General features: G+C 41.0%; 2 protein-coding genes and 1 non-coding gene across 14 annotated transcripts in view; 1 reads left to right on the plus strand and 2 right to left on the minus strand.

Moving 5' to 3' along the window:
* Positions 1–6,356, plus strand: part of NRDC (nardilysin convertase) — a 102,849-nt gene extending 96,493 nt beyond the window's left edge. The window contains exons 25-33 of the mRNA NM_001206991.1: positions 631–662; positions 902–1,040; positions 2,258–2,305; positions 2,599–2,651; positions 3,084–3,167; positions 3,689–3,779; positions 4,275–4,391; positions 5,398–5,487; positions 5,640–6,356. Coding sequence (NP_001193920.1) covers positions 631–662; positions 902–1,040; positions 2,258–2,305; positions 2,599–2,651; positions 3,084–3,167; positions 3,689–3,779; positions 4,275–4,391; positions 5,398–5,487; positions 5,640–5,837 — 852 coding nt within the window. The 3' untranslated portion in view covers positions 5,838–6,356. The remainder of the gene's footprint in view (positions 1–630; positions 663–901; positions 1,041–2,257; positions 2,306–2,598; positions 2,652–3,083; positions 3,168–3,688; positions 3,780–4,274; positions 4,392–5,397; positions 5,488–5,639) is intronic.
* A 221-nt stretch (positions 6,357–6,577) lies between these two features.
* Positions 6,578–22,964, minus strand: part of OSBPL9 (oxysterol binding protein like 9) — a 162,052-nt gene continuing 145,665 nt past the window's right edge. For all 12 annotated transcript variants that reach the window (XM_059883373.1, XM_024987425.2, XM_024987429.1 and 9 more), the window contains 12 exons: positions 21,701–21,813; positions 21,451–21,569; positions 16,044–16,129; positions 13,874–14,045; positions 12,650–12,734; positions 11,786–11,896; positions 11,477–11,540; positions 11,217–11,357; positions 9,642–9,720; positions 8,751–8,842; positions 7,479–7,614; positions 6,578–7,259 (listed from right to left, as the gene is read on the minus strand). In XM_059883373.1, the coding sequence (XP_059739356.1) occupies positions 7,185–7,259; positions 7,479–7,614; positions 8,751–8,842; positions 9,642–9,720; positions 11,217–11,357; positions 11,477–11,540; positions 11,786–11,896; positions 12,650–12,734; positions 13,874–14,045; positions 16,044–16,129; positions 21,451–21,569; positions 21,701–21,813 (1,273 nt within the window). In that variant the 3' untranslated portion in view covers positions 6,578–7,184. The remainder of the gene's footprint in view (positions 7,260–7,478; positions 7,615–8,750; positions 8,843–9,641; positions 9,721–11,216; positions 11,358–11,476; positions 11,541–11,785; positions 11,897–12,649; positions 12,735–13,873; positions 14,046–16,043; positions 16,130–21,450; positions 21,570–21,700; positions 21,814–22,964) is intronic.
* MIR11991 (microRNA mir-11991) lies at positions 14,267–14,324 on the minus strand. Its single transcript, NR_162300.1, has one exon. It is a non-coding gene; the product is annotated as a microRNA mir-11991 (primary transcript).

Raw genomic sequence — 22,964 nt, forward strand, 5'->3', positions numbered from 1 at the left:
TTTAGAAGGGAACTTGGCCCTTTCAGTGCTGGACAAGACTTTCTTATGAAAGAGACTACTGGTATTGGACCGCATTTTGAGTTAAGTGGGTTTGGTAAATACATGGTACTCTTACATTTGTTGACAATTGTGGAAACTAGAAACAGTTTAATTTAGAGATTAAAGTGGGAGCTGGGGAGGGCTGAGGGATGTATATATATATACATCATTCACTTCGTATCAAGTGTATTCTGTTGCTCGCTCTATGCCAGGCTCTGTATTAATAGATCCAGGTTTCTAAAACACAGCCTAATGGGGTAAACCGGACAACTAAGTTTGATCCCCCAGTGGAGAAAGTTTCACAGTGGACAGTAAACAGCACCAAGGGAGAACAGAAAAGGAGCCACTTCAGTTGAGAGCCACTTAGTATTCAACAAACATAATCAATATTGAATCAGTGAATGATAATCCCAGTTAATGAGTGATAAACCCAGTGAATGAATGATCAGCATTTTGGGTGACAGACTGTATCTGCTTTCTGATGCATTCCAGGGCTTCCCATGCACTTAGAACATTGGTATTAGTTGGTTTGGGGTGAAATTAAAGACAGTAGAGTCTGATATAGCTATTTTCTTCTCTTTCACCTCCTAGGAATCTACAGATTTCCTGAAATATGTTGTTGAGTGAGTATTAGTTGAATTTTCTCTTTAGGAGTTATGTGTTCTTAATAGCAAGAGGACCTTGAGACCAAAATTCAGTTGTTACTAAATCTGTAATGGAGATGCTTCTTGTAGGTTTATTGGAGGTTAGTTATATAAACAAAGCAATTCAGAAGGCAGTGTAGAAGGCCTGACTCAATTTTGGGGGCAGGAATAGGAGGATAAAGGCACAGCCTCGATGACCCATACTGATTGTTTTGCAGCAAGTTGAACTTCATGCCTCTGGAGCAGGAGATGCCTGTGCAGTTCCAGGTGGTGGAGCTACCCAGTGGCCACCACCTGTGCAAAGTGAGAGCTCTGAACAGGGGTGACGCCAACTCTGAAGTCACTGTATATTACCAGGTCAGTGGCCCCTTTGCACACAGCTGTCTTCATGGCTGTGTCTTTTAGACACTAAAGACTGGTGGAAGGACCACAGTGTCTCGGGGAAGTGATCCTATGCTCTTCAAGGCCTGTTTGCGGTTACTCTGTGGTTTTATGCTTGGGGTCATATGTCCTCTTGAAGCAATTACATTTAAAAACTGCTCCTGTCAGTGAAGTGGATCCTTTTTCAATCACAGTGCTTTATTAATCACCCAGCCACTAGTCCAGAGGGACAGAACTGAAGTATGGCTGGAAGTCCCTACATATTCACCAGTCAGAACTCCAGGGAGCAAGAAGACATTTGTTAAAAGGACAGTTTTAAAATACGACAAAAGCAAACATAGTCAACCAACATACAATAAATAGAATGGCTTCCAGAGTCATAATGAGTATTTTCAAAGCACCTGAGAGAGAGGATTTATCACCTCTATTTTATGTATGATAAATCTGAGGTCCTTCACTTACCTGAGGTCATACCAGCTGGAGTTCAAATTTATACTTTCTGTCTTCAAATCCTATGTGTTTTCCACAGCATTCTGGAGATATGGGATGGTGCTTAAAATAAGAAAGAGCTTTGCACTGATCTCAATTGGTCCATAGACTAGCCTGTGTTTGGTCCCACTCACTTTTAGGACAGTGGGGACCTGTGTCTGTTTAGACTGATCTCAGACTTCCCAAACACTGGGGCTCTTTATCTGCTGCTTTGGTCCTGGGTTTTCTACATGAGGAAATCACTTCTCTGTCTGACCTCGTAAAGATCCCTGGCCTGGACTTTGGGCAGGGCTCCACGGCCTCACTTGTCACCTTGTCCTTTTCTTGAGTTTCTGGTGCTGAATCTTTGCCTTGTCTGTAGAGCCTATCTTCCTCTGCAAGTCCTTGACTTTAGGTTGTGTCCTTGGTGTGTTTTGGGCAGGAGCTGGCAGGTCAGGGATTACTGAACTCAATTCCATGTCCACCTGCAGTTCTGAGCTAGGGCTGGGAATACAGATCATCATGCATGATTCCAGTCTGCACACACCTCCTGTTTTGTGGGAAGGCAGGAAGTATAACAGTAGAGGGTATGGGGTGGGGCGGCGGGGGCGGGGGAGAAGAGTAGGGTAGTATCCTGAATAAATGGTTGTCAAGAAGAGCTATATTTTTAAAAAGCCCTGTAAGCCATTGGATTTTCAGTTGGTCTGATCAGCTTCTCCTCTCAGTCAGGTGCCAGGAGTCTGAAAGAATACACTCTTATGGAGCTGCTTGTGGTAAGTTGCATAAAGGAGAGTCCCTATACTCGGGAGCCCCTGGCCAACTGTGAGGACTGGCCTATCTACCTGGGGGCTGGGGACCTGGGAGTGGTCAGAGATCTGTGGTTTGTAAGTGAGCTGGTTGTTGAGCATTTCTCACCTAGTATTAGCCAGGATAATGGGCCTGGGCTATTTAAGAAGGCAGTAAGGGAGGCTGGACTCGGGGGTCACATGTTAACACTTTGGGGGGAAGAAATGGAGGTTTCTCTGCTGGGAGGAGTTGAGCTGATAGGTAGTATGTTGAATTACAGATGCATATGGAAGAGCCTTGTTTTGACTTCCTTCGAACCAAGCAGACCCTTGGGTAAGTCTGCTGGCAAGAGCACTGACCTCAAGTAAGATCTGGGGCTTACTTTGCAGGCTTAAGTCGATCAGCTGGACTGACTGAACAGTCTCAGCACTCTTTGGCCCTTCCAGGCCTTAAGAGTCATACCTACCAAGTCACACTCGGTAGAGTCATACTGTCAAAACTTTTGCAATTTGCATCTTGGACTATGATCAGTCTGTCAGTTTGGTCAAGTTTCAAGATTAGCAAGAGAAGAGGCTGGCCTTGTGGTCCTCAGTTCAGAAGAGGGGTGGATACCCTAACCCAAGAGTAAACATCTATGGATCCTCTTCCAGGACCTGTAGGGTCTAGTAAGGATGGGCAGAAACCGTTCCCACTGCTCTCTAGTACCTCCAAGGACAGGGTGCAGGTGAGTACCCGAGCTCATAGAACTTTTCACTCTGGCCATAGGTACCATGTCTACCCTACCTGTAGGAACACATCTGGGATTCTAGGCTTCTCTGTCACCGTGGGGACTCAGGCAACCAAATACAAGTGAGTAAACAAGTGAGATGATGGGCCCAGCTATCGTTTTTCTTGGCATAGAGAATAGGGGCTGCATCCTTGCCCTGACCATTTGCTTCCCATTTAGTCACAGCTGCAGCAGGTGGCTCATACATGGCCTGGTCCAGGACTTACCAGTGGGTTTGTAGGTTTGACTCAAGTCCTATGGTGACTGTGCAGGGCTTGCTACTGCTTCCTCTCTTCAGGCATATCTGAAGACAAGAAAGGCAGATGCCTGACCTAGCATTCGGGCTGCAAGCAAGGTACTAGGCCGTGTTGGTCCTCAGCTTTGAAATGGTCAGCATGGCTGTCTACTGCTTCCTACGAGGATACCAGGGAATTGGGCTAGAAGTGGAGTAGGGGTGGGGGTTCTTCACTGTTCACTTACCTCCTGCAGCTTAGGGGAGATCACTTCAGCCTTTCCTGGAAATATGCCTTAGACCCAGTTCTCTCCTTTGCCTTCTGCTTGAGACCTGGTCAGTGATGACTTAATGGAAGATGTTTTATTTTAGCTCTGAAGTTGTTGATAAGAAGATAGAAGAGTTCCTTTCAAGCTTTGAGGAGAAGATTGAGAACCTCACTGAGGATGCATTCAACACCCAGGTGATTGTGCTGGCTTGGTCTTTTGTTGGGTCACCCAAGGCCCTCGATCGGAGAAGGTATTGGCACCCCACTCCAGTACTCTTGCTTGGAAATCCCATGGACGGAGGAGCCTGCAGTCCATGGGGTCGCTGGGAGTCGGACACAACTGAGTGACTTCACTTTCATGCACTGGGGAAGGAAATGGCAGCCCACTCCAATGTTCTTGCCTGGAGAATCCCAGGGACAGGGGAGCCTGTTGGGCTGCCGTCTATGGGGTCGCACAGAGTCAGACACGACTGAAGTGACTCAGCATAGCATAAGCCCTCGACACTAGTCTTAACAGTACTGTGTGCTGGGTTCTTGAGCTCTGTAGCCCACCTTAATCTGACCACGTCTTCCTAGCTCCATCCCTCGTCGTCATGCTGGCAGGTCCATCACAAATCAGACCAGACAGGGTTCAGTGTGCTGAGGATGCTTGGGTGATGCCATGCCTGAGTGTTTCTTTGACGGTAACAGGTCACAGCTCTGATCAAGCTGAAGGAGTGCGAGGACACCCACCTTGGGGAGGAAGTGGACAGGAACTGGAATGAAGTGGTGACTCGGCAGTATCTCTTTGACCGCCTTGCCCATGAGGTAGTAACATGGTTTTCAGAGTAAGACAGCTCTGACAGGGACTCTTGATTTAACAGGAGACACGGTTCTAAGCAAATTGATATTGTGTGGAGGAGAGACCGGGGGCACTCATCTTGGGTTGGTTATTATTTACTTGCCTATTTCTTGATGTTATTAAATTACATCTTGTTTCCAGACTGGCTACTGTAGTGTCTCAGGTGGCCAAGTGAGCAGGATGCTGGGTATTCTTACTCTTCTTACTCTTGCTCCCCCAATTTCAGTCAGATCTACTTTTTAAAAAATTGAAATACGGTTGATTTACAGTGTTAATTTCTGTTGCAAAGTGATTCAGTTTTATATATATATATATAATGTTTTTCCTTTTCGTTTTTGTATTATATATTCAGATTCACTACAAGGTTTGGGAGAAAAACAGGTTCTGCTCCTTAAAGAAAATTGCGAACTTGAAGTTCCTTCTCCAGATTTAAGGATTCTATGTGTAGGTCTTTGTGACAACTTCTAGCCTCAAGTAATAAATCCCATTTAAAGGAGCTCTGGGTCCTCCAGTCCAGTGCTCTGATACTATAACCCTACCAAAGGATATTGAAGCAGAGCAGGTATTTAACAAAGAGGCTTCATTCAGCCCAACTCTTGAGGTTCTGCAGTTTTCCTGTTAGAAGCCAGAGGGTAAATACTTACCATGTATCTGAGAGGTGACACTAAGGTGTAATGGGTTTGACTCCATGTACGGTACTTAGCTGTAGTTACAGCATCTGCTACCCTCTCCTGCTTATTATCGGCCAGTCAGTCAGTGCGAAGAAACATGAAGGTGTATCAGGCTCATTTGTATCCTTATCTGGAAGGTTGGGAGCCAGCTGAAACATGTTAAAATAAAACAGTGTGCTTATAATAAGCAGGACCAAGGAGGTCTGGCTAGGGTGTTGTGTTTTAAGTACTATCTATCTTTGCATAAATATATTGCTAGTTTTTTATAGCCTTCTTTCATATCTTCCCTTCTCCCATTAAGATTGAAGCACTGAAGTCATTCTCAAAATCAGACCTAGTCAACTGGTTCAAGGCCCACAGAGGACCAGGAAGTAAAATGCTCAGTGTTCATGTGAGTATCGTTACCTAAGCTGTAGCTCTGTCCTTTGCAGGCTTGTCGTCTCACCCATTTACTGAGTTTGGGTTGGTGTCCTAGATCCTACTAGGTCTTTGCCCAAACATGGTCAGCATTCTCTCTCACCTCAAGTCTTTGGCCTTTTTCAGGTTGTTGGATTTGGGAAGTACGAGCTGGAAGAGGATGGTACCCCTTCCGGTGAGGATTCAAACTCTTCTTGTGACGTGATGCAGCTGACTTACCTGCCAGCTTCTCCTCTGCTGGTAGACTGTACCGTCCCCATTGTTGATATCAGGGGTTTCACATCAAGACTTAACCTTCTCCCCTACCATAAAATAGTCAAATAAACTGCAGTCTCCTTGGCCTGAAGCACTGTGCATTGAAGTGTTTGAATTTTATGAAGTTACACTACTCCTGCCTTAGGGCTTCCATTGAATTTTTGCACTGGCATCATAGAATTTGATTTACTACCCTTCCCCTTCCGTTGTGATTAACAGACCGAGCGTTACTATAGCAGCTGCAGAGAGAAACGAGCAGGGTGGGCCAAATGTAACCAAAAAGCTTGCCGGAGCAGTCTTGAGATGCCCTGGCCTGTCCTGGTCTTCTCAGATTGAGAATCCAGTTCTGTATGACTGCCTTGAGAGGCCCTATGTAACTAGTGTCTTCTTAGTACCTAAATGCCAGGTGCTAATACCTGTGTTGTTGTTTTTAATGTATTTAAAAATAAAGATAATTCTGTATTGCCCTTCAGAATGAGCCATTTGCTGCTGTGACATTCCTTTTATTATATTTTGTTTCAATGTGGGGTGGGGATCTAAAAATAAGCATTCTTCACAAATTCTCTAAGGCAATAAAATATTTTTGCATAAAAGGTTGGTAGCCCTATGTGTACTATTTGAGAGTTCAGTTAAAACAAGAATAGCATGGTGGGGGCTATAGACAGAACAGAGGAGTATAAGGAAGGGACAGGATGGATGGACCCCCTTCATTATTTGAAGAGTCCCTATAAAAAGCCAGCCTTTGTATTCAAAGTTGCTAAGTAACTAGGTCCAAGTCTAATCATAAAAATAATCAGCACATTAAAAAAAAAGGTTGGAAAAATTACTTTATGAAGCCTTAAGAAGCATTGAGTGTAATTAAACCACAGTCCAGAGTTAGATACAATTTAATAATAGTTCAATTCCAAAGTAAAAGTTATTGTAGGTGAGACCATGAAATTTCCTAACACGTGATTTTAATACATTACACTAAATTTTCTAAAACAACTCAGAGGAACTGATATTTACAGTAAATGCAGTATTTATGAAAAATCTGGCATCAGCTATATTATATATATGTATATATAGAACCCAAGATTATATGAACTAGGAAACATGTATTGTATATCTCAACAGCAGTACTAGAATGCAGAGTTTAAGACTGGGATTTATACCGTGGGATTTGGAAAAGGAGCAGACATCTTGTTTTCAAAACCTGAAGTTTTTCTCAAGACCAAAATCAACGTTGTAACTGCCACAGACAGGAAAAAGGGGAGCTTTGCTCGCTTTAATTGTTCATCTGCATCAGAAAGTCCAGTATCCCTGAGATAGGAACCACTGCAATAAGAAGGGAGTGAATAGGTTCTCCCAAAGGAAGATTGTTGCTTAATTATGCATCCTGCCCTGGAACCAGGAGCAAACTTTGTGTTTCCCAACCTAATGCTTGGCAGCACCGAGACGCTTCAGTAATGGTTCATCATAAACCCAGCATTCTCCATCTTCATGAAACAACTGTTAGAGAAAGGGGGGAAATTCAGTTACACACTTGTTTTGTACTTCTGTATCATACTTTTAATTATTTGATGTGCTCCCCCCTCAACAGTGAAATGAACGTTCATCTCATTTATCACCATGCTTATTTGGTACTTCAGTATTCACTTGAAATGAATGAATGACAGCTCAGGGAACAGCAGCTAGCAGATCTAGGCAGGCTCCCCAAAACAAACTTACCCTTGTCTCCCATTGAATTTCCTTTTCCTTCCTTTCTCGGGCTTCTGCTCTTTGTCTTTCTTCAAGTCTATGCTTGGCTTCAGTTGCTGCATCAATGTCTCTGATTTTTAAGTTGAAAGTGACATCCTTCCAAAGGCTAAAGAAAAGAAGTGAAGGTGCTGAGTACTTGGTGGAGAGAGGAGTTAGCAATTTAAAAATGAAAGGCTAGAGCCATCTAGAACATAATTACAGTACAAGTAATTTTTAATGTAGTTCACAGACTAAATTACATACAAGTAATTTTTAAATGTAGTTCACAGACTAAATCTCCTTAGGCTGGCACAGGAGTGAAAAACAGAAACAAACTCAAAAGATTGCACCGCTAGTTGTCAGAGGAGGAAATAAAGCATATGCAGAAAGCTGTATATATGGCTGGGACAACAGAGGAGAAAGATCAACTGAGACAGGCTACTTTTAGCTGTACCTCTAGTGATATAACCTTGGGGCTGTCAGTTCATCTCTCTAGGGCGTCAGTGTCCCTTATATTAAGCTCAAGGAACAGCGGTTTATATTAAATAAACTAAATGGGAGACGAGAGGAGCTGAGACATTCCATTTCATAAAGACTCCCCTGGAATTAATGAATCTGGGAGAAGCAGTCTGACTATAGAGAATAAAGGTCAAGAGAAGCATTGCAGAGGCTTAAGGTTGGGGGTGGGGGAGGAGATCTGGCTTCTTCTCAAGGCCTGGAAGATGATAGCTAGACAAGTCTGGTCCAAACAATGCTTTGTAAGTGAGGACGCGTAGGGATTAAAAAGTAGGCATCCTAAGATCCCCTCGTGTGAGCAGCAGAGCATAAAGGTTTATAGATTTCCACTTACAACTATGAACAGGCAGTCCAGGCAAATAAGACTGTTTATTCTTTCAAGTTTTTAAGTTAAGACCTAAAGATGTTCTGAGATCTATCTATATCCATATATACAGAGAGTCTACAAAGATGATGAGAAGCCAACATCCACTTGTCAAGCATCATACACAGGCTCCATGTATAATCTCATTTAGTTCTCATAGCAAAGCTGAGGTGGTTCCCATTTCAGGAAAGAATGCAAAGACAGGTTAGCTTACAGTCAGGGTTACAGTGCAGGAGGTGGAGCACCGTATGAACCCAGGCATTCGGACTCCACCTGTGCTCTGTTACACCCTGCTATACAGACTGCCACCTGGCCCTGCACCTATGCCTGGCCAATAGCAAGAGCATTGCTGCAACAACTCGATAGTTATGTTGTCTCCTTACCAGCGGGATTCGTACTCATTCTGATCTTCCAACTTCCTTACTTTCTTCTTAATTATAGGCAACTTCTTGGTATCTATAAAAACTACATTTTCCTAGAAAACAGAAAAGGTGGGTAGATGTTTTATTGTTCACACTGTTCTAAGAGAAAAAGTCAACTCTTCCCATTAACAGATTTCATAATGAAATCCCACAATGTGTTAGTGATGTAGACAATGAATTCCATATGCAATCTAAAGCCTAAATTATTTAAGTCTTGGTAAAGGCTCTTGGTCAGAGAAGGCAATGGCACCCCACTCCAATACTCTTGCCTGGAAAATCCATGGACGGAGAAGCCTGGTAGGCTGCAGTCCATGGGGTCGCTAAGAGTCGGAGACGACTCAGCGACTTCACTTTGACTTTTCACTTTGATGCATTGGAGAAGGAAGTGGCAACCCACTCCAGTGTTCTTGCCTGGAGAATCCCAGGGATGGGGGAGCCTGGTGGGCTGCCGTCTATGGGGTCGCACAGAGTCGGACACGACTGAAGCGACTTAGCAGCAGCAGCAGCAAAGGCTCTTGGTAAAAATAGATATTTTCAATGTGGCTATGTGTTGGGATGTAATATGGTTGGGATGTAATCTCTTGGACTAGCTAAACAACGAATCCTAATGTTAAGTACTCTGAGCACTTTTTGCCATATATTATTCTTGAGTATTTTAAGGGGACAGGAAAGTAAAAATCATTTTACTACCTGTACTGCTGGGGAAAGGTGGAAGAAGGAAAAGGCCTGGCTTGAAGAGATGGCATTAGAGCTCATCTTGGTGGTTAAAATTTCCAGATGAAGAAAGCCAGAGTAAGGGACAAGCTACGATTCAATGAAGCCTGAAACAAGTGGCAAAACAGATGTTCTTACCCCTGTTGAGTATTTTGCATACATTACACCATTCCACTCCCCTTCAATTGAGCAGAAAGACTTCTTGTCGTTTGGAGAACTACATTAAAAACAAAAAACAAACATTAAAACACGTATGTGTCAGTCTCAAATTGCTATTTCTCTACCAAAGAATCTTGTCAGTTGTGGCCTACCTACCCAGAGCAAAACACAGAAGAGCAACTGTAAAGGTAGATTAATAAAACTGGTTTTATTTGTGAATGCAGATTAATAAAACTGGTTTTCTCAGAGCCAACTATAAGAATTAATGCCCTAAAGATGCTGCTAATGGATTCAAGATCCCAGAAACTGGGTATGAGATATGTTAGGTGCTGGGACCACAGCAGACGACAAACTCGAGCTCTTCACAGTCTAGTGGGGAGACACTACCACTGAAATTCTGGGTGACAACTGCTCTTATGTCCAGGCAACCACGGGAGATCAAGGGCAACACTGCTACGATGAGGGTCAGGGAAGGCTTTGCTTAAGGATACAATGATGGAGACCATACTTTCATCTTCAGGCTGGGCCATAATATTAAGATGTTATCTGAGAAGCCCACCATGCACTCTTTCAGAAGGCAGTTTATTATAAATTACTGTGACTGGCCAAAAAATCCGCTAGCAGTTCCTATTGGTGCTGGTTGCTTTAAGAAACTCTGAGAAGCAGGCCCACCCATGTCTTTGTTCTGGACATCCTTTTTCCCCCCGCCTGCCTGTCTGAGGGGGGCAGTCACATTATAGTGGTGACTTGTGCTGCTCCCTAAGCTCTGCCCCTATTTTCTGACTGCAGTAATATTTTGGATTTTACAGTGTTCCTTAGTAAACTTCATCTTTTGTTCATGGTCCCTTCCTCCTTCCTTCCTTCCAAGAATTTTCTGGATTTTGATTCTATCATCAAAATTAAATTATCTCCACAAAAAACTGGTTAGCCAATCCTGTGTCTGCCATCTGCAACACTGCTCCCAGTGAGGCCTCTGAGGACAGAGAAATCCCTTCAGGGTCTCCTTGTCTAGGCAGGCTCTGAACCCAACTGACTGACTTGGACAGCAGACGTCTTCATCTAATCCTGGAGTGTCAAACAGAACCAAACAAAGATACAATGGTTACTGTTTTTCCCCAGCAAAGGCACACAAAAAAAACAAGGACAATAAGGGCTTTGAGACACTACAGTGGGCATCATAGGGTCTACTGTATGGACAAGCTCATGGTCCAATCCAGCAATAATGAGTTAGGCATACATAATCTGGGCTGGCTACAAGATCCAGGAAGACTCCTTAAGTTTCCTATTTCTACAAGATCCAGGAAGACTCCTTAAGTTTCCTATTTGCAAGTCAGGTTCCTAGGAAGGAAATCCCACCAGTGACCTCAGATTGTTCTTAGGTCTCCTTCTGAGATGGGATTTTAGGAAGAGACATGAAACACAGCAATATAAAATAAGTTTACAAAGACAGGACCATTAAAATGGTCAATTCTTGATGGAAGTTATAGTTCAAGACAAAAGGAAAACTTTTAGAGATGCAGAAGGAGCATCAAAGCAGAAAAACAAAATACCTACAAAATCTCAGCAGTAATTCTGTGCTTCTTGCCCCCATAGAAAGGTTTAGTGTGGAAGACGATATTTGCACTATAGCCAGTTTTGGAACAGTTAATATTGCATTCTCCGCCTAGTTCCACCCAGGGCACTGTGAGGATAGACCTGCAAAATCAAAAGTGTCAGTAAGGCTGACAGTTCAGAGGAAAGAAAGGAGGGGCACAACTTAAAGAATAGCAGGGCCTACTGCCTGCACAGCAGAGGAATGGACCAGCTCTACTTGCCTGCCGTAACCATTGGGGAATGTGAGAATGTAATGTTCGTCATGCTCTAGACAGGAGACACAACCTGTGGAGAGAAGGGATGGAATCTCACATAAGCAGCTGATGGAATCTCCATTCAGTTTAGGGATAATCACTCTTGCATCTCAACCTGGCTCTCACCCCCAACACACTTGCTTCCCTGCACACAATGACATCCAGCCTGACTTTCTGGGGTCATTTCCTCTTACTAGACAGATGACCGGCACATATAAGAATGACATAGAGTTCTCCCATTAACACTTGTAGTCCACCCAAAGCCCACAGACTTACCCTGCCCTATGTTGTGCACCCCAATTGACATCCCAAGGAATTTTGATTTGGTCCAGATATGAGCATTGAATTGTATCTTCTTATTAAAACACTCAGCATAAAAAGCTGAAACTGAAGAGAAACTGTTTCAGTTAGTGCACTATATAGCCTCATTTTATTTATAAACACACACACACCATAAACATACATGCCTCCCACCCCCAACTCCCTTAACCCAGAGAAACAACTGGCTGCATGGGGGAAATCCTTTACCTTTCAAAGAACATCCTTGAATGTGGTCAGAAATTACCCACCTGCCCTTTACACCCTGTCTCCCCCAGTGCAAGCCACTGTTCAGGACCACATGGGGAGGAACTTCCTGAACCGTGAGGCCAATCCCAGGGCTTAAAAACAAAGGGTCGGTCTGTTCTGATCAGCAAGCATGTTGCTGCCCCAGCCCAAACCTGAACCCATACAGTATAATCAGTCTTAACATGGCATCCAGCAAGTAACAGGGGAAGACATGCATTCCTTCCATTGGGCCAGGAACCGCACCATACTGAAACTACATCTGTTTTATATGAACTGTCTTCAGAGGTGCTGAGATCGCTACAGCACAGCTCATGATGTGAAAGATGACTTTAGAAGCATTAAAAATTGCCTTCCCAAATCCCTTATTTTTATATTTATTAATCAGTGAAGCTAATAGAGTCTTTGGAACTTATACCAGGAACAGATATGAGGAACCAATCTTCACAGGACTGGGAAGACACAAGTAGCCATTAAACATGAGGACAGTGCAGAGACCTCAGTTATGGAGCTTTCTATGACCCTCTTTAGACAATAGTTTGAAAGTGGATGTAGCTGAGGAACTCTGTCACTTACTGGGTGGATGATGAGAAACCTGCTCAGCCACAAATGTTACACTATTCTTGGAAACCCAGGGAACTGGTCCTTCTGAAACTAGCTCCTGCAAGCAAACAGAACATCATTTTCTTTTGATGTGGAAACAAACAATATGCAGACAATCTAATAACTGGAGTCTCTGCCTCATAAGGTGGTTAAATGCTCTCTCCTCTACACTCACAAAGCATCTCATATATACTTTCCTCACAGCACTTAATTACACTATTGGAATGACTGCTTTGTGTAAGTCTCTCTAAGACATGCATGAAAGCAAGGATCATGTCCCGAACTTAGGGCCAAGCCTGGCACAGAACAGGTACTTATCCAGGTCTGTAATATGATTAAGAACAGAAACATACAGCTTGTGTCTTTAGTGTGTGTGACTTTTTGTGGCCCCATGGATTGTAGCCTGTCAGGCTCCTCTGTCCATGGGATTTCCCAGGGAAGAATACTGGAGTGGGGTGCCATTTCCTTCTCCAGAGGCTGCCTGGGAAGCAGGACTACATGTAATGCATCATTCAGCAAAGGAAAAATTCGCGGGTTACACTATGTGCCAACCACTGTGGGCTATGGGCTTATTTTTTCATCCCTTGAACTCCAGACTCTTAAAATTCTAACTCCCTATTATGACAGTCCACTTACATGTCTAAGAGACTCCCCATACATTATATTTCGAATTGGAGTTGTAGACTTTTCCCTCCCCAAATCCAATCTTTCCCTTTGTAGTAAATAGCACCAGCCCACCATGCAAGGATTCATCTCGAACTTACCTCCCCCAATCTAACAGCTCTGCCTCCAAAATACAACTTGAATCAACTACTGTCCTGGAATAGTGCCAGAGTCTCCTCAATGGTTTCCTTGCTTCTATTTTTGCCCCTTTTCAATTCACTTGCCACAAAATAATCATAATAACCTTTTCATTACAAAAATGAGTTCTTGATAAGCCATAAAATTATCCTTATGGTCCATGAGGACTTGCATGATATTGTTTCTCAATTTCTATCCTCATCTTGCACCACTCTTTTTCCCTTGCTCACTATATTCAAAATATGCTGACCCAACAACATTGTTCTTCTATGGTGGTAAACATCTTTTAATCAGTGCCTTTACCACTATCATCTGCCCCTAAATAAAATGAAATCTTGAATCAGTACATTAAGAACTAAGTACTAAGATAATTAAAAACATCAGTGGAGAACTCACCACATTCTCTTCAGTATCATTTGGTAATGTCCAGTGACACTGAAAGATTTCGCCCAAAATGGGGTTGTATGGCTTTTTGGCAACCGATCCTTTCCTTCCTGCGTGAAAGGCTGAGAGATACCATTTCACAACCTGAACCATTCGGTCTCTGGCATCCTTCTGGTCACTAATACTGCAAGGAAGAAAGACAAAATTTAACATCGTTTTTTGACAGTACCCCTCAGCATGGTCCACCCCCTAAGCCAGGCTGAGAGGACCTAGGACCAGTAACTACCTCAGCTCCTTTTTAAAACTGAAGTATAATATACATAATCAAACATACCAGCCTTAATTGTTTGGTTTCATGAATCGGAAAAATGCATATATCCATTTAATTAATCTTGGGTGTAATGGAAATGTTCTATATCTTGATTGTACTTAAATAATGACATACAATCAAGATACAGAACATTTCCATTACCCCCAGGTTTCCCCATTCTTTCCAAGCAATCCCCACCCCTTAACCCTGAGGCAAACACTGTTTCTGGTTTCCAGTACTATTAGTTTTGCTTTTTCCATAACTTCATACTTGTTAGTGCACTGTTTAATTGCAAAACAGTTGGAGATTTTCTGGATTTATCTGTGTTACTGATATCTAATTTAATTCTTCAAAGATCAGTGGATATATTCCATATGGTTCCAATTATTTTAAATTTATTAAGTCTTCCTAGTATATGGTACATCTTGATGAATGTTCCACGGCACTTAGAAAGACTGTTATAGTGTTTGGTAATGTTTTAGAAAGGTTAACTAGATCTTCCATAGTCCCACTGATTCTCAGGGGGGTGGGGAGAGGGAGGAATTTCCAACCATGATTGTGTATTTGTCTATTTCTTCCTTCAGTCAATTTTTGCTACATATAGTTTGAAGCTGCTTTACATATTTAGGATTATTTATTCTTGATAAATTGACCCTTATCATATGAAATATCCCTACTTGTCTCTGGTAATATTTCTTACCTTAAAAAGTATTTTTTGTCTGATACTAACACAGCAGCACCAGCTTTGTTATGCTTAGTGTTTTGCATGGTATGTCTTTGTCCATCCTTTTACTTTTAACCAATCAATGTCTTTACATACTTAAATCTTGCAAATAGAGTACAGATGAATCTTGCTTTTTTTTTTTAATCCAGTCTTAAAATCACTATTCTCTTAAATGGAGTATATATGATATTCACATTTAATGTACTATGAATATATAGCTGAGTTTAACTCTATCATCATGGCATTTGTTTTCTACTTGGCCCTTTTATTCTTTGTTCTATTATATTTCCTTTCCTCCTCTGTGGGAGAGTGAGAATTTTTAGAATTACACTTAATCATATCTATTGGTGTTTTAGCTGTATTTCTGTACTTTTTAATGAATTTAATGAATTTAAATAATGCCATATTTAATTTCTGCCCTTTGGGAACTGGTTAAATGAGTCTCTAAAATCCTCATTAAGAAGTTACATATCAGTGTCATCCAATGTGCCCACCCACTGTGAAACTTCGGTGATCTGTATCTGGCTCTAGTAAATCACAGTCCAAGGCCAAGGAATGCAATCAGAGAGGATGGATTAGAACATCCTGTTACAAAGAAAATGCTCCTGCTACCAGTGAAAAGCAATGTGAACTCACTCACCTCCTCATAAATCAATCTCACCTTTAGATTACTCCTGTCCTTTATACATATATTGAATACTGCAATCTTTGTATTTAAAATTTATGAATCAATCTGTAATCTGGACACTGGACTATAAACTCCTCAAATGCAGACACTGCAACTCTTTCCCTTTCCAGCTTATAATAAAGTGTTGACAAAAAACAAGTGTTTTAGAAAAGTTTGTTAAACTCAAATAACTGAACTTCATCAGAATGTAGTATCAATAATTTGACAGTGATTACCAATTCCTAGATCAAAAAAAGCTCTCTAAATACTGGCTACCTTATTAACAGGTGTTCAAGATTTTTTAAGGTGTTCAACTTGGTTGCCTAACAGTATCAGCAACAGCGGCATCTAATACAAACAAAATATTCAACACCTTTTTTCCTCAGAAACATTTGAAAGGCAAAGGAATCTATCCTGCAAAGGCAGAAAGGTAATGAGTAACATCTTTTAAAAAGTGAAGCTACTGTATCAAGTCAAATACCTCACAAACAGGTCCGGATGAGCAAAAAAGTCTGCATACATTTCTAAAAGAGATCTTCTTTCAAGAATAAATGTTGGAAGAACTACCTGAAAAACATAAATATTTGACCCTTGAGAATCAAATTCCACTACAGATATATAAGACCGCTAAGCTGCATTTAAAAAGAAAAACACGTAAATGAAAACAAAAAAAACTGATTCCAATCACAGTAACATCCACCAAGTACTGCCCAGGCATGCTTTTGATACCTACTTCTCAAACTGTTCTTAACCTGCCCAAGGGATGAAAGACAAGAGATTCTGAATGTTCAAATGTCCCTTTCTCTGAGCAACCTCTCTTTGGCTCCCTAAGTCAATAATCAAAGTTTTAGCAATAACAACTATGCAGTAGCAACCCTTTGATATCTTTTGACTTTCTGGAGCATCACACACACATTATCTTATTAAACCTTACAACCATCTCATTAAGAAGAAATTATCATCATTTTACACTGGAGAAAGTTCAGTTCAGTTGCTCAGTCGTGTCTGACTCTTTGTGACCCCATGAACTGCAGCACGCCAGGCCTCCCTGTCCATCACCAATTCCCGGAGTTTACTCAAACTCATGTCCATTGAATCAGTGATGCCATCCAACCATCTCCTTCTCTGCCATCCCCTTCTCCTCCCACTGATCTTTCCCAGTATCAGGGTCTTTTCAAATTAATCAGCTCTTTGCATCAGATGGCCAAAGTATTGGAGTTTCAGTTTCAACATCAGTCCTTCCAATAAATATTCAGGACTGATTTCCTTTAGGATTGACTGGTTGGATCTCCGTGTAGTCCAAGGGACGCTCAGGAGTCTTCTCCAACAACATAGGTCAAAAGCATCAATTCTTCAGTAGTTCAACTCTCACATCCATACATGACTACTGGAAAAACCATAGCCTTGACTAGATGGACCTTTGTTGGCAAAGTAATGTCTCTGCTTTTTAATATGCTGTCTAGGTTGGTCCTAACTTTCCTTTCAAGAAGTAAGCATCTTTTAATTTCATGGCTGCAATCACCATCTGCAGTGATTTTGGAGCCCCAAAAAATAAAGTCAGCCACTGTTTCCCCATCTATTTGCCATGAAGTGATGGGACCAGATGCCATGATCTTAGTTTTCTGAATGTTGAGCTTTAAGCCAACTTTTTCACTCTCCTCTTTCACTTTCATCAAGAGGCTATTTAGTTCTTTTTCACTTTCTGCCATAAGGGTGGTGTCATCTGAATATCTGAGGTTAAAGGTTATTTGATATTTCTCCCTGCAATCTTGATTCCAGCTTGTGCTTCCTCCAGCCCAGCATTTCTCATGATGTACTCTGCATCTAAGTTAAATAAGCAGGGTGACAATATATCGCCTTGATTGCACTCCTTTTCCTATTCAGAACTAGTGGAGAAAAATGAAGCTCAAATGGGTGAGAAATTTTCTCACTGCTCTGTTGTTAAGTGGAATCCAAAATTGGCTCTGTTTGACTTTGGGGGGTGGGGTCTACACACATTCCTCTCTACCATTGCTTCTCTATCATCGTTTAAGTGCCTAAGGAAATTTATCTACTGGATCTGTGTACTTAAGGATCTGTGTCCTCAAGTAAACAATGAGCTTCTAGAATGCAAGAACCATACTTTATTTGTACTTGCATTTCAGCTACTATTACAAACTAAGAAATTTTTAGTAAGTAACTGAGGGAATAAACAAAATGAAGAAGACAATAAAGATGGGATTCTACCAACTCTTTCTTCAGGAGGCTGGGCCCATGAAGAAAAATGCTGAGGGCCTGGGAAAGTGGCAGAGGAGAAAGTAAAGGAAAGAAGTTGGAGGACTTCCCTGGCGGGACAGTGGTTAAGAATCCATTTGCCAATGCAGAAGACAAGGGTTCCCTCCCTGGTCCAAGAAGGTAAGATTCCACAATGCTGCAGGGCAACTAAGCCTATGTGCCACAACTATTGAAGCCAGTGTGCTCAACGGCCTGTGTTCCTCAACAAGAGAAGCTGCCGCAATGAGAAGCCTGTGCACCGCAACTGAAGAGTAGGCCCCACTCGCCGTGACTAGAGAAGAGTCCATGCACACAGCATCAAAGATCCAGTGCAGCCAAAAATAAATACAAGATAAAAACTTAAAAGAAGAAGAAATATGGGAAAAAAGAATAAGAAAGATTAAGATTAATCAATTAAGAAAAGAAGAATTTCATTACAAATAGAGGAAGAGTTTTTGAAGTCTGTATCAGATTAGACATTATTCATTATGGCAGTTGAGCACCACAGTAACCAAAGATTCCTTTAAATGTAGTAATTACTGCAATATTCAAGCACCTGTGGTAAATGCTATGGAAGCAGCAAAGGTTAATTGAGAGAATAATACCAGCATTTAACTTTTAGGTAGAATGTGATAAATATCAGGCTTCCCTGGTAGCTCAGATGGAAAAGAATCTGCCTGTAATGTGGGAGGCCTGGGTTTGATCCCTGGGTTGGGAAGATCCCCTGGAGAAGGGAATGGCTATCCACTCCAATATTCTTGCCTGGAGAATTCCATGAACAGAGGAGCATCCAGGAGATGTTCAATGTACTCTGGAAATTCAGGAGAGGCAAAAGATCATGCTCTGTTTGGGAAACCAGAATGAGGGCAAAGCTGAGAAACAACATGTTGAGGTGGTGCTAGAGAAAAGCCTTAGAGAGTAGGCTCTAATAGAGGGAAACATGGAGACATGGAGATGGTGGTGGGGGACAAGGGGAGGGAGGGCGGCAGAAAATGAGTGTGACAGGGACTGACCAGTGGACCGGTATTGCTGCTATATATAAAGAGGAATGACAGAACGCAAGAACCTGGAAAGAACCCCTATGGCTCTAATACTTAGCATTTTATTATTAGACTCCTGAGTTTAAATGTTCCTCAGAACACCTATATTCATAGTATACGTATGCTTAAACTGGTGAGTAAGCTTGTTGTAATTTTCTACCACTCTTGGAGAACACAGAGATTGTACATTAGTAAGTAAGACTGCCAAAGAACAGACAGGGCTAAATATCTCAATATATAAACAGCTCTTGCAAATCAACAAGAAAAAGACTACTACTGCCAGCAGAAAAATGAACAAAAGAACAGAACATGCAATTTGAAAAAGAAGACATGGCCACAGACCATAAGTTTGATTTGATGTGTAATCAAAAAAAAATTTTTCCCTCCCTATTTAAAATTTTTCTTAAGATCTCTCATTGAACAGATCTTCCTTGTTTTTAGCACTATCTGGGTACATGCCATTATGTCAAGTTGCTGAAACACTGATATAAGTGAGCTGGACTAAGCTGTCTTTAACCTGGGTTCAAATACTTATTTTGGTGTGAGGAGGCCATAGAAAATGTACTCAACATCTGAAAGTTTCTGTAAAAGGAGGATAATTATATGCCCTGCTAAGTCTCAGGACTGTTTTGAAGACCAAGTGAGGTAAACCGGATGTGACTGTAGTAATGTTTCCAAACACTATGATGTATTTGGAGAATAACTCTTTTTAGAAAATATTTGAGGTGAGAAGACATTATTATAAGTAGGAAAGTGACATAAGATATTATTGTAATAATACTTTGAAATGCACAAGGGAATCAAGATTTCACAATCTGCTGACAACCACAACCATGTATGCCAATGAAGATTTCTAAAATATCGAGTAAGTTAGCAAAAATTAACAAACTTTTAGTGGCTACAAAACCCAAACATGGAGCATACAGCAGAGGAAGCTATGAGAGGCAAGAACTACACTTGCAGACACTTGACTGCAGCACATCCTTCCGGCTGCCTATGCATATCCCTACCGAAAGAAATCTGATTCAGTTCAGGTATAGGCTATAGGTTGCTATGAGTCACAAGGCCCTCCCACACCCCAAGGGGTGAATGTAGATTAATCTAAGCCAATCTATTAACCTCCTTTGCCAGTGACTGGCTTATGCTTGCACACTGGCTGAGCTTGGGTCAATGGGATTCAACTGGAAGTCTGACAGGCCACTGTGGAAAAGGATGTTCTCCCTATATCAACAATAAAATTCATGAAGAGAATTATTTTTCCTGCCTTTTGACATACCTGCGTAAGGATGTGATTAACTGGAAGTGTGGCAGTCATTTTGCAATGGTGGGAAGACGGGTCTGAGTGTGAACGTCAGCATGCAGAGGATAGCAGAGCAGAGAGATGAAGGGACCTAGGTCGTTTCTCACATTGTTGGCCCACTATGAACTCATGGATCCTGGAACTACTCTATTTCTGGACTTCTCATTTCCTGAGATAGTAAACCTAGTATTGTTCAAGATACTATTAGGTGGCTCTTCCATTATTGGAGACCAAACCCAACCAAGGTAGAAGGTGTAGAAAAGAAATATAAACATCATTATCTAAAATGAAGCTGTATTTCTCAAATTTGAAGTGACAATTCTGCTCCAGCAATTATGCAATCAATCTAACGATCAATGAAAAAATTCTGGAGGCAAGCTCCTGCAAATATTCTCTTACCTAGAACTTCCCCAGCAAGTATGTTTGTTGCACAAATGAATGCTATCCTTGTGCTTCTGTTCTTAGATTTGGGGTAAAAATTTTTATTATACACACTTACTAGAAAGTATTATGGTTTAGTTTATAGATTTTTGAAATCTACGACCAGATTAGAATCTCAGTTCTGCCACTTAATAGGAAGGACTTAGCCAAATTACTTAATCTCTGTGAGCTTCAATTTCTCATCTATAAAATGAAGTTAACAACCATCACCAACTTTGCAGTGCTATGGTGAGAATTAGGTGAAAGGAGAAGGCTTTTAGCAGAGTGGCAGGGATATACACAGGCACCTATACACCAGTCTCCTGTATCAATCAGGCATTCTGTTTAGAGCACCAAGTTTAAATTCAAATTCAAATCCAGAACCATAATAATTTTATGGCTCAATGTATATCATATAATTTCCCACTCATTACCTGTTCCAATATCCATTTTGTATATGCAAAACCCAAAGGTTATAGAGGAAGGAACTTGCTCAAGGTCAGAGTTTGGTAACAGCAAAAGTAGGATGTAAGCACAGACCCTCTGACCCCGAGATCAGAACTCTGCTCATTTTGATTCTATGCATATACTACACTGCTTTGGGTTTTGTCCAACTACTAACCAAGCCCAATACTACTCCACGCTTTCTCCCAATAACATCCAAATCATAATCTATACATACTATCCCTATGAAATTACCCTAGTTTACTTATGTTATCCTTTATAAAATTCTTAGTTTACTCAGGTACATATATAAAAAAACAACAGTATAAACAGAAATTACGTCATTACACTACGTGTGCAGATACACTCACCATACGATCATTGCGAATCTACATATATACAGTAACAGCAAAACCAAATGTGAGTCTTACCTTCGTAAGATCCATTCCAAGTCTAACCTGTGACAACAGATGCATGATAACACTCTTGTGCTCTTCCACCGACCCTGCCTCCCCTTCGTCATCTCTATCATCATGTGAATCGAAAAGGTCTAAAATAAAACACATCTTCTTAGAGTGGTGTTACACTGGGCCAATCTGTGCTGGTACCAGTATTATAAATGATTTTTTTCAAACAAATATTTTTAAGGAAAAAAAGTTAAAACTCTCAAAGGCTGCTTACCAGCATCGCTTGTTCCATTGGACATAGAAGAATTAAGTGATTCTGTGGTATCTGGACGCTTTAGACTATTTCCCGAACTGCTGTGTGTCAAGACTGAGGCAGATCCAGAGGAACTAAAAAATATTAATCACCTTCTTAAGCTTTTTAAGGAAGCAATTTAAAATCACAGTAAGACGTTAACCTATAAAGCTACTTGAAACCAGTATATGCAGATAACTGACAGAAACAAACTATACCTTTAAAGTTAGCTGGTTATATACATATATATATGCTTGATTCTCTCCCCATCAGCTTCCTGTTTTTTGCATGGTGTATGCTCACATGTTGAAAGGCCATGAAAAATTAGTAAGATTTTGCCTCTTCATGTAAGTTTAAAACTTGAATTCATTTTCCAAATTTGTTTCCTTGCATAAATGTAAGTATGTCGTAATTCTTGGCAACAATTTCCAGAACCTCAAAAATGATAAATCTATTAATTAGTCTCAGAAAGATGTATTTTTGAGATCCTTTGAAAAAGCCTACACGGGTAATAACATCTTTCCTAGTCAATAAAAAACCATATTTGAAATTAAAAAAATAAACAAGTATATTAACTTTTACAAGTAAATTTATGGTAAGTGGTATTATGAGCTGATTAACAGGGTCTAAAGAAAGCTCCCTCTGTTATACAGCTCTGATCATAACCTACCCAGGACTAGTATTTGTACATTAATAAAAGAATAATCTAAGTTTACTTATTAAGGGTAAAAATAGAAACCAAATTTCTCATACTGCAGGTATTATTTATAAAATGGTACACACATTAAAGTCTTTTATTGCAAATTTATAGATGTAAAACACCACTGTTCTTCAGTTGCTAAGTTATGTTCGACTCTTTTGTGAACTCCATATACTACAGCCCACCAGATAGGCCACTCTGTCCGTGGGATTTTCTAGGCAAGAATATTGAAGTAAAATATCATTTCCTTCTCCAGCAAAACACATTATATATTCTAATTTAAACATAGTTTGCCTTGATTACTTTCTTTTGATATCTTATTTAATGGTAAGCGTGATATTTTTAAAGAGCAATTTTAGGTTCAGAGCAAAACTGAGCAGAAAGTACAGAATTCCCAAATGCACAACTTCCCCACTATGTACTGCACTTGGTAGTACATTTGTAGCAAGTGATTAACCTACATGACATGGCATTACCACTGAAAGTCCACAGTTTACAGTAGGGTTCATGCTTGGTCTTGTACATTCTATGGATTTTGACAAAAGG

The sequence above is a fragment of the Bos taurus genome, chromosome 3 (genome assembly GCF_002263795.3).
Source record: "Bos taurus isolate L1 Dominette 01449 registration number 42190680 breed Hereford chromosome 3, ARS-UCD2.0, whole genome shotgun sequence".
NCBI classification, from domain to species: domain Eukaryota; kingdom Metazoa; phylum Chordata; class Mammalia; order Artiodactyla; family Bovidae; genus Bos; species Bos taurus.